The following is an 11,228-nucleotide window of genomic DNA, read 5'->3' on the forward strand; positions in this document are numbered from 1 at the left end:
GACACGAATGAAAACCTGGGTCAGGTCATCAATAATCTTCAGTTCAAACATTCAGAATTGCTACTTCTGTGTAACATAACAAGGGAAGCAAACATTTACATTGGCAGTAATTTACAATTATTCAGCCTCTAAGATGGCTCCTAGCATTGCCTTCTTATTGTTTGAACTTGTAAAGAATTATGACTTTTGAATCTTAATAGATAAATTTACTCGAAGATACAGTTTTAAGATGTTTCTTTAAAAGATCCAGAAATAAATTTTAGAATTGAGAATAAATCAGCTGAAAATGAATGGCTAGTTACTGAGCACCTCTTGTGTTGTATGTTCTCTAGATGTCCTAGATATTGGAAATAAATATTTAAAAAAATTCCTGCCTTCACAGCCCTTAACAATAGAGGATGTTGCTCAAAGCTCAGTTTGGCTTTTCTAGTGAAATATCGATTTGGTTTATTAATTCATTTATTGTTCTTAAATTCCTTAAGCAAACTTTCTTTTTGAAGTCATCTTACATTAAAAGCTTGACCTCATGTTTTATACTCAATATCCCCTGGCTTCACAGATTAAGTATTATTGTGTGAAATATTCATGATTTAAAAGAACTATACTTTTATTTTTATTATTTTCTTTGTTCTATTTAATTCTGGGTAATGGTGTACATTGAAAAATTTCTGGACAAGCAAATAATTCTCTCAAAGATAAGCAAATATAGTTCCACTATTGAAGGGTAATACAGTATGAGTTAAATGTACTGAACTTTGTTTTTCTTGTTCTCTATGAAATAGTCGTTATTAACTAATGTAATAATCAGCTTTCTAACATTCAAAATGCTTTTCTCCAGGAGAAAAGCCATTTTGCAAGTCAAATGCAATACTTATTTAGCTTTTGCATTTGAGGGACTAATTATTAATTAGTTAATTTTTGCATCATTCTTGTATGCAAGGTAAGTAGTACAATCCATTTTCCCATGTGTCCAAAACTCAACATCTTAAAGGTAGGTACAAACTTGGGATTTTTTTTTTTTTTACTTTTAGCCCTATGTTTATTTATTAGATAAAAATATAAGGTACTCAGTGATTAAAAACAGAATTGAAACATTTTAATGAGGAAAGAGTAACAGATAGACATCAGTATATAAATTATTATCTAGACTAATTATCATTAGAACAGCTAATATTTGTACACACTCTATGATTCACAAGGCATATCCATATATAATATTTGGTGTGATCATACTTGTTAACTACTACTGAGTAAATGAGCTGACACATCACAAAATCTTAATGAAGTTGAAAGCTATTTTAGTGATAACACCAGTAGGCCAAATTATTTGCCTTCATCAGTATTGCTTAATGTGAAGACAATGTAAAACCTTTAAAACTAATTTCATAAAGCCTGAAAAGCCACTTTGATATATAAGTAACACTAAATGTTAAAACAAATTTCCTCTTCTGGTAAATCTAAAGGGCGGGTTTAACACAATAATTTGTCTCCTAAAATAATGTCTCAGGACCCAAAATAACCAAGGTCAACATTGAAGAGGATCCTGAATTCAAAGTGATTACAGAAGGTGAAACTGTAACTGAAGTGATCCATGGAGGTGAGTTTTGTGAATTTCTTGGTGTCTAGATAACAGCAGTGACTTCTTTGAAATAGAGTTGTTTTATAAATACTCAATATCTGATATATTTTCTCTTGGATTTTATTTTGGATAAATTGTGGGATTCATTTTCTCAGCCCTGGGTTCTTATTAGCCAGTCAGAAATGAAATCTAGTTTATCTTGTAGTGGATCTAGCTGGAATTAATTTAATCTTTTAGCTCTTCAGATCCAAGGAAACTATCATTATTTCTGCATATGCACATGATGATTGAGAAATACCATAAGAGCAATGTCAATGCAGAAGGACATATTAAATCCAAAAACAGAAGAAAAGCAGTTTATCTAAGACTCTATTAAGAAACTTCTAGGAATTATTAGAGGGTTTCCATTCGAATAATAGAGAATTAGTTCACCAACTGGACCTCTTCCTCACCCAAGATTCAGAACAAAACTGTGATCACCTTTTAGAATCCCATTGATTTGAATTTGTTTGGGATGTGTACCAACAGTGATTACCAACTGGCAAATTTTGAGAAATATACTTAATCATTAAAATGTCTAGCTCATATAAGTATAGACACCATATAAGCCAGTCCCACAGACAAATATCATGTTTTCTCTGATTTGTGGTAAGTAATATATAGTGTACACAAATATAAAGCATATGAGTGAAATTAGCATGTTGCAATCTGATTATTATTTATAACCCTTGTCTAGACTCCTGAGGAACGGTGGTCTTTTTCTTTAATATCTGTTGAATTTTTTTATTTAATAAGTGATTAAGCTTATGATTATAAAGTAAATTGAAAGTACATTGTTATAACAACTAAAAGAAAGTAAGAAAAGAAGGAGGAGGGAGGGTGGGAAGTACCATATTCTGAAAACTGTTCATATGAAATACATTAAAATATGTCCCCTTTATATAAATGTATTAATATTTAAAAATAAGAAAAAATAAAACAAATGAATGAAATGCATTTTTCTTACCCTACTTTCAGAGCCAATTATTAAGAAGTACACCAAAATCATTGATGGAGTGCCTGTGGAAATAACCGAAAAAGAGACACGTGAAGAACGAATTATTACAGGTACTTAATTCACTCATGGAACTATACCCAGACGATGCAGATTAAACAGTAGTTTATCATATTTTATCTTTCTTAGAATCATGAAAGACTAATGATGCATGGTGGTTACTCAACTTACACAATTTCCTTTTGTGACAGAAATAATATTACTCTAAATACATAGGCTATGTTTTACTCTGAGCTGGAAATTTGTAGACAAACTAGAAGCATATGTTTGTATTGAATGTAGGCATAAATCTTATATAATATATATGATTAATATTCTCTTTATTAATGAGCTATTGCATTCTAGAGAAGTCATTTCCTCCTTTGAGTTTACAAGAACAATAGTCTCTACATCTACAAAACAAAATAAATGGAAGTTTGTATAAAACAATTGATGAATAATTTTGGTAAACTTTATTTATCTCTCTCCCACATGTGAATTATCCTAGCATTCTAAATTCAACTATTCTGTAAGTATTTGTGTAAATAAATAGCAAGTACAGTATGTACTACCTATATCTGTAAAGAAAGGTTTATTGGAACACATTCATTTATGTAATTCCTATGCCTACACTCACTACAACAATGTCAGTGACAGCACAGTCCATATGCCCTACAAAGTCCAAAAAACTTACCCTCCGGCCTTTTACAGAAGAAATTCGCCACGCCTGTTTTAGAACTTTTAAAATTGTCTTTCCTTCAGGGCCTGAAATAAAATACACTAGGATTTCTACTGGTGGTGGAGAAACAGAGGAAACCCTCAAGAAGCTGTTGCAGGAAGGTCAGCATGCCTAGCAAAATAAGAATGTGACTTTACCTAAACTGTCTGTATCCAAATCTAAATCAACCTTCCAGGCCTTGTACCTGTGTTCTACCCTGTCATCCCTTTGTTCAAGTTCCAAACCAACATCAGAATATGTCAAAAATTATGGAATTAAGCAACAATGGCAGTTATGTTAATTGCTTTTTAATATATTACTAAATGTTTTGTAAGAAAATAATGATATCAAAAGAAAAAGAAAAAACACTGAACGCAAAGAAGGAACTGAATGTTGGTCTGGAATTCACCACGGGGCAGAAGCCATTATTTAGCATATCAAGTCTCCTATCTTTTTATTATATAAACCAATTTCTGCTATAAACATGTATCCTCTCAGAGGTCACCAAGGTCACCAAATTCATTGAAGGTGGTGATGGTCATTTATTTGAAGATGAAGACATTAAAAGACTGCTTCAGGGAGGTTAGTAAAAGGGCAACAACTAACCCCCTTAACAGGTTCTCATAACAGAGTTCTTCAACTTTTTAAAGACTGAGCAGGCAGGTTTTTCTTTTAATTAGGTTAAAATAAGACAACAGCAGGTGTTTTCTTAAGAAATCAATTGGTTATGGTAGTTTAAGTGATAGTTATGAAGAAATGATTTCTAGTTTTAAAAGTCTTTAAAAAGTTCTATTATCTAAAACTTGGGGAGCAATGAATATTTTTTTCTTGTTTGATACAGATAATTACAAGGGTATTTTAATTATATAAAAAAGGGATAAAATTGAAATTGCTAACTTGTTAAACAAGTCCAAATTTGACATACTTTTATAGTTCTTAAAAACTTATTCACTGCCCCCATTACAGCAATAAAGGCATGTTTCTGGATTTTTTAAGTGCATAGATACAGCAAAAAAAGAAAATAGTGCATTTAGTAACTATCTTCTCCAAACCTTTATTCTTGGGAGTGGGTATATATTTCTTCTAACAATTTAAAGTGATAAACTAGACTTGGATATGTTAATCATTTTGCATTTGAATTAATCACAAACCTTAAGGTATGAACTGTTCTCTGTTTATGGCATTAAGTGGATCTACTTTTAAAAGAAAAGGAGAAAAAAAAAGAATTCAAACTCTTACACAAACTCCAAATTATAATTACTAAGACAAATAGTTAATGTTAATAAAGTAGGTTAGGATTTTTGACATTTGCATAAGTAGATTTCTAGTTCAATTTATTAACAAAATTGTTAAACTGACAAATTGTTTTAGAGAAATATTTAAATTTTTTATAAAAACAAATATGTTCTTTGAAATATACTTATTGTGAAAGACAACTATACCTTAGTATTACCCAAAATATAATCCAAATGGCTTTTCTGCTTATAATCTTAGAAGTTGTATCACCATGTCCAAGAAGATATAGATTCTCTTGAGACTGTATATATTTTCAACAATTAGTGTTTCCTTATTTTAATATAGATAGTATCCCTATATTATATTTATAGACTTGGCAAATACACTAAAATTTTTATTTTATTCACCCAATGATCAGACTACCCCTCAATGGAGATAAAGATGTCTAAAAAATACAATATATTTTTTCAGAATACAGGAATTATATGACATACTCAAAGTCATAAGGGAACCAAAGATACCTCTGAGACTTCATAGAGAATTCACTCATCTATTCCCAAATGCTTACTTCTCTGCCAGGAAATCATCAAGGAATCCAAGGGAAGAGGCAAACACATTATGAAGATTAAGTTGAATTCTTTTTTTTAGTCCTTGCATAGTAAGCAGCTTTGTAAATGGCAGCGCTTTTTAGAAAATAATCAATTAGTAGTTGCATTTGTTTTATATTGCTTTAATTCACTTAGGCTTAAACTTCAGGTGAGTATGTTTTCATCTTTTTTAAAAAGTCCCTGTTAATAAAACCATTGTAAATAAAGCAACTAAATACTAAGTAATTGTTTCAGCCAAGAGAATGAGACACTTGCTACAAGTCAAGAAAATGATGTTCTACTTTTAGTTAATAGGCTCCTTTCTTATCTCTCATTTCTGTTCATCCCTGAGTTTGATTCTTTTAGTTCTTAGAATCTGATTTCTGTAAATGTCTACTAGACATCAGTGTCCATAATGCTTGCATATCTTTATCAAAAAAATTGTAAGATTTTCATTCTCATAGGAAAGTACACTTTATTTACAAGTACATGGGCAGTAAGTGGACATGCTATTACTTCAGCTAGCCATTTATAACCATTGGATCAACACTGAATCACAAGTATATCCTCCACTAGATTCTAAGAGACATCAATTCACACAGAAGTTGGTGTGAATAAAGCTTACATCATACAACATCTGTATCCAAACTATGGTCTTCATCCCAAGTTGGAGTTTCCTATATGATCTGTCTATATCATGAACATTGAGGTACATGCATACATTTTGTTAAACTGAACATCTTCCCCAATCAGTTAAGACATGACTGTTAACACGGTACTCATTTTGTGATTTGTCACTGAAATACTTTAGAACCTCTAAGTGAAAACTGTGCCTAAAAAGTGCACAAAATGTTTCACTAGTAAATTAGATAGTGGTGTGCATATTGAAACTACTTTAATAGTTAAAGAAGGATCTCAGGCTATGGAGAAAGAGACAAAGTCATTTTGGAAGATTTTACAAAATCTGCCTATAGGAGTTAAGATTTACATACTCTGTAAAGACGAGTAGATCAGACCATAGTTCTGGTTTCAATCTGAACTTCAATTCAAGTCTAAGTTAGTGGACTCTGCCTGTTTCCTTCCTCTGCTTATAAATGAATTAACAGGTTTTGGACTAATGTTCAACACATAGCAAGTTATCAGAGAATTTTACTTTGTGTTATCATCACTCAACATTGCCATGGTCAGTGAAGCAATATCCTCCATTCTATTTTGTGTCCAAAGTCATAGCCATAAAAGATTTTTAAAAACAAGCACTGTGGCACAGTAAGTTAATCCTCAGCTTGTGGCACTGGCATCCCATGTGAGTGCCAGTTCTAGTCCTGGCTGCTCCTCTTCCAGTGCAGCTCTCTGCTATGGTTTCAGAAAGCAGCAGAAGATCCTCCAAGCACTTGGGCTCCTGCACCTGTGTAGGAGACCCAGAAGCTCCTGGCTCCTGGCTTCAGATGGGTCTAGCTCTGGCCTTTGCCTCTCACTGTTTGTAACTATACATTTCAAATAAATAAATAAAATCTTTAAAAAAAGACAAAGCAACACAAAAAGCAGTAACTTACAAATAACCATGCTGACCTGCTTCACACGCTTTAAGAAGCATGGTGAAGAAATTGCATTTGTGCCAAATCTTTCAGATGATTGGATTATCTTTCCAAACATTGCTTCCTTACACATAAGCTAAGACACACTAATTAATTTGAAATAACAACCAAGCTTTCCTTTTGAGGTATTTGTTTGCCACATTAATATATTTCTTTTCTTTTTAAAGATTTATTTTTAATTTGAAAGGCAGTTACAGAGAGAGAGGGAGAGACAGAGAAAGATCTTCCATCCACTTGTCACTCCCCATTTGGCTGCAAGTGCCAGGCCAAAGCTGCAAGTGCCAGGCTTTGGGCCAGGCCAAAGCCAGGAACCAGAAGCTTCTTCTAGGTCTCACACTTAGGTAGTAGGGACCCAAGCATTCCAGGACAGGAACCGATGCCCAAATGAGATGCCGGCACCCCAGGCAGCAGATTTGTCTGCTTTGCCACAACACTGACCCTCCCCCCCCCACATTAAGTATTTCTAATTTGATATTATCCTAGAAAGATAGGAATAATTTAGCAAAAAGCTCATTAAAGAAATGTTATGGTTTATAAAAGGAAAACTGAGTTCACTTGACATGATTGTAGACTAATTTTGTACATATTTCTATGTTTTCATTCATTTAATAAACTATTTTGAATTTAGCAAGTCCATTATAAACATTTTATAGACAGTGTTCTTATTCCTTAATTAAAGATTGGATCTAACTCTTCTTAATATTTTAGAAGCACATTATTTTGTTACCAAGTAAACTTGAAACTAAGGAAAACATAGCAACTTGGGAATTTTCCATAAGTCACACTTTCCTTTTTGGCACAGACTTTCTCCCACTTTCCAATCTAGTAAGTGTTTCCATAGTTCTATTTTTCATTATAGAATTAATATCATTATGTGGCAAATGATTATATTCCTACATTCTACAAGAGAAAAGGAGATGCTGGAGATGTCCTAAGTATCTAGATACAAGCAGAATTTGTACATTTATCTGTTTATATTTTTAAAAGTTTAATGCACACATAAAAATGTACATATTTATAAGGTACCCATAAATATTGAATCATTTCAATAGATGTATACCTTGCATAATTTTCAAATCAGTATAAATATAGAGTGCTTATCTGCTTCTCAAACATTTATTAGCTCTTTATGATGTAAAATAGTGAGAAAGTCAAACTACTACCTTGCATCTTTTTAAAGATACAATATTGCTTTCTATCATCCTAATGTGCAATAATAGAACACCAACCTTTTTTCCTTTCATATAACTAACCATACAACTATAGTTAGTACACATTATTTAACTTTGCCCCTCCCTTTCATCCATCATGCTCCCCTCAGCTTGTATCTATGTTTTTAGATATATAAATTACTTATATATATAACATATATATAAGAGAATACTGTATATATATAATACATATTATATATAAAGTACTCCCTTTTTAATTTGCTTGGGGTCATATAGTCACAGTTACTCTTGGTGATTGTTTTATTGTTTATTTTTTATGAGATTTCATTGTGTTTATTGTGTGTGCATTTTGACTTTATTTTTGCATATAGATGATATATTTTTAAAAAGTAAAAATTTGGAGAAAAATAAGAAAAGGCAAGCTTAAAAATGAAGTCATACTAGGATTGACATTTACTTTTTGATCCCAAATGCCCAACAATTACGTGAAAATGTAAATTGAGACCCATCATGTAGTCTTGTAGATGAATTAAAAGAAAACCAAAGAATTGATAAATATTTTGCAACCATGGTAACACAAAACAGCACCATTGTTAAACACTTACAGTTCTTAAATATGAAAGCTAGCTAGCAAATTAATTTTTTAGAAAAGTCTCCTAGGATTGAGCTTTAACAGGGCAATGAGTAAATATTACTTTTTCCCTGGATTGCTTATTACATTCAAGAATCACCAGGCCAGTGTCCTTTTGTCATACTCACATACAATTAAACCATCACAAATTGATCTACAATGACAACTTCACAGAGGCCTACATTCCAATAAGGATGACTGCAAAGATACGTGCTGTCTCTAGGAAGATACATGCGCTAAAGTTTATAAAATGTTAAAAAAAATGATAAAGTCATGCTTATTACCCAAAACCTGAAAAAAAAAATCAGGTAAGTTATGGGCTACAAAAGCCATAATGAAATAACATAAGTGAAAATTCCCTGTGATATATGTAAAACAATGCCTTTGTTACCCCTTTGTCATTGCAAAACTCTAAGAATCATAAAAAAAATCTGCATATTCAGGTAATGCTTATTTAAAACTTTTCAGTTTCTTCTTACCTGTGGTCTCCTATACTATGTTAGCTATAATTTCAAAGTATTTCTAACTGCAACTATTTAATTGTAGACACACCTGTGAGGAAAATACAAGCCAACAAAAGGGTTCAGGGTAAGTGTGTTGGATACAGTAATGTGAGTATATATTTTATTATGATAAATGAAATCAATGAAAGGGAGAACATTTTAGCACATTTTATTGAATTTTGCCATCTGCTAGGGAGAAAAATTAGGCAGTTTTGATGAAAAGTATTTTGAAAAGAACAATCAGAAGATAATTTTTTCATGTTATACACTATTACAGAATCTAGGAAAAACAATCATTAAAGGGCAGGCAAGTATATTCATGTAAATTGCTCGACATATTGAACCAATAAGGCAGATTCAACTTCAGTTAAATAAAAAAAAATCTTAAATACCTGAGCCATGTGTGCACTTATAGGTTGCATAGGGACATTAATCCTTGGGAATGTTACTATATGCGTTGAGGCTACAGTTTGAGACATAAGTAAATTATTACTGCACACATGGAGAAGGCTTTTTAATTTAACTATAAAATTCTATATTAATATGTAGACTATATATATCTCATATATAAACTTAAATTTTCTGTATATGTTTATTCATTTTCTAATTTGTGCATTTGTTTACTTTACATTCTACACAGTAAAAGAACAAAAATTCCTCTTGCGGAATCTAGAGTAAATCACAGCCAACAATTACAAGTTCGGAATTTCTGATAGTCAAAATAATTTGCAAGGCTTATGAATTCACTATAGCCATGTCTGATTGTAAGGCTTTCCAGTGTATAAATGTTTGAAATTAAAGGTTCAACTGCACACATAATTTGTAACTGAAGGATGCATCAGAGAATTTCTTCTAAACATCCAAATACATCCAAATATTCTTTTATGACATTTTAAATTATTATCTTCACATACTTTTGATCAAAAATTATCTTAGTTTCTTAGCCATAAACAGGATCTTATTTAAGAAACACAATGTGAAGGTTAATACAGTCAGGAGTATTGGCCTTTGATAAATACACAGAAAACATATTCTTAAAGTCTGAGGTTTCGTCTCCTTTACACTCTATGCCTTCTTCCTTCTTTCTAATCAGGATCCAGAAGACGATCAAGAGAAGGTCGTTCTCAGTGAAAATCGGAACACCAGACACCAAGTTTATACCACCCTAAGTCAATAACCTGACCTTAAAAGAAAATTATCAGAGCCATGTTGACTTCAGGAACTGAAAAATCAGCACAAAGGAAAAATCATCCAACAATTTTGAACAATTTTAATATTATTTTCCGAATGAGAAACATAAGGGAAAGTGTGAGATTAGGCTGCTGTGAGTTAGGAACTGAAAGAAGCATAGCAAACTGTGGCTTTTCAACTTGACATTAAAGGTTGACACTAACTCTTGAATCCATCAAGGAAAATCCCTGTTACTACATTCATTACATTTCAAAGCGTGGAGCTTATCCCATTGAGAACACTGAGTCTTGAATGTTTGTAATGGATAAATAAAATGCATGCAAGCAGTTACCTCTCCATGGGAAACTAGATTTAAAAAAATGGGTGCTCAGAATAAAACAAAAAATCTTTTAGGTCAAAAGGCTTTGCACATTTCTAATACAACGTGGGTTTACTGGTAAATTATGTTATTTTTGCAGTTAATTTTATACTCTTAAAATGTTTGTCATATACTTCTTGCAATACATATTTTTTATCTCAAACATTTCAATAAAACCGTTTTTAGGTATAAAGAGAATTACTTCAGATTGGGTAATTCAGAAAACTCAAAGTTTAAAAAAGAGTGGTTTGGACTTGGGAACAGACTTTATACCTCTTTTATTGTAATGAGTATTCATTAAAGGAAATTAAATGAAATGAGTTGTTCTTGAATTTTTATATTATGTTATATAAAGAATACAACAGAGTACCTAATACAAACCTAGGATTGTAAAAGCTGTAAATATTCAAAAGACAAATATGAAAAAGTTACTGACCTCAGAAAACAAGCGAAAACGTAGCCCATTATCCACAACCGTACATGGAACATCATAAAAGAATAAACAGGACTACACAGGCAGGAATGCATATGTAAATTATTCTTAGGCTAGGCCTTATGTAAGGGGAGCTAGAGAGGTGCCCTATTACCAAGACTGGAAGTAACATAAGAATCCTTTGCATAGCAA

The 11,228-nt window shown here is 31.9% G+C and overlaps 1 protein-coding gene across 6 annotated transcripts in view; it reads left to right on the forward strand.

The window, feature by feature from the left end:
• POSTN (periostin) overlaps positions 1 to 10,904 on the forward strand; it is a 36,259-nt gene extending 25,355 nt beyond the window's left edge. For 2 of the 6 annotated variants that reach the window (XM_062194340.1, XM_062194341.1), the window contains 6 exons: positions 1,508 to 1,597; positions 2,597 to 2,686; positions 3,375 to 3,452; positions 3,829 to 3,912; positions 9,098 to 9,139; positions 10,148 to 10,904. In XM_062194340.1, coding sequence (XP_062050324.1) covers positions 1,508 to 1,597; positions 2,597 to 2,686; positions 3,375 to 3,452; positions 3,829 to 3,912; positions 9,098 to 9,139; positions 10,148 to 10,185 — 422 coding nt within the window. In that variant the 3' untranslated portion in view covers positions 10,186 to 10,904. The remainder of the gene's footprint in view (positions 1 to 1,507; positions 1,598 to 2,596; positions 2,687 to 3,374; positions 3,453 to 3,828; positions 3,913 to 9,097; positions 9,140 to 10,147) is intronic. The other 4 variants (XM_062194342.1, XM_062194344.1, XM_062194343.1 and 1 more) reach the window with 2 other exon arrangements.
• The last annotated feature ends 324 nt before the right edge of the window (positions 10,905 to 11,228 follow it).

The sequence above is a fragment of the Lepus europaeus genome, chromosome 6 (genome assembly GCF_033115175.1).
Source record: "Lepus europaeus isolate LE1 chromosome 6, mLepTim1.pri, whole genome shotgun sequence".
NCBI lineage: Eukaryota > Metazoa > Chordata > Mammalia > Lagomorpha > Leporidae > Lepus > Lepus europaeus.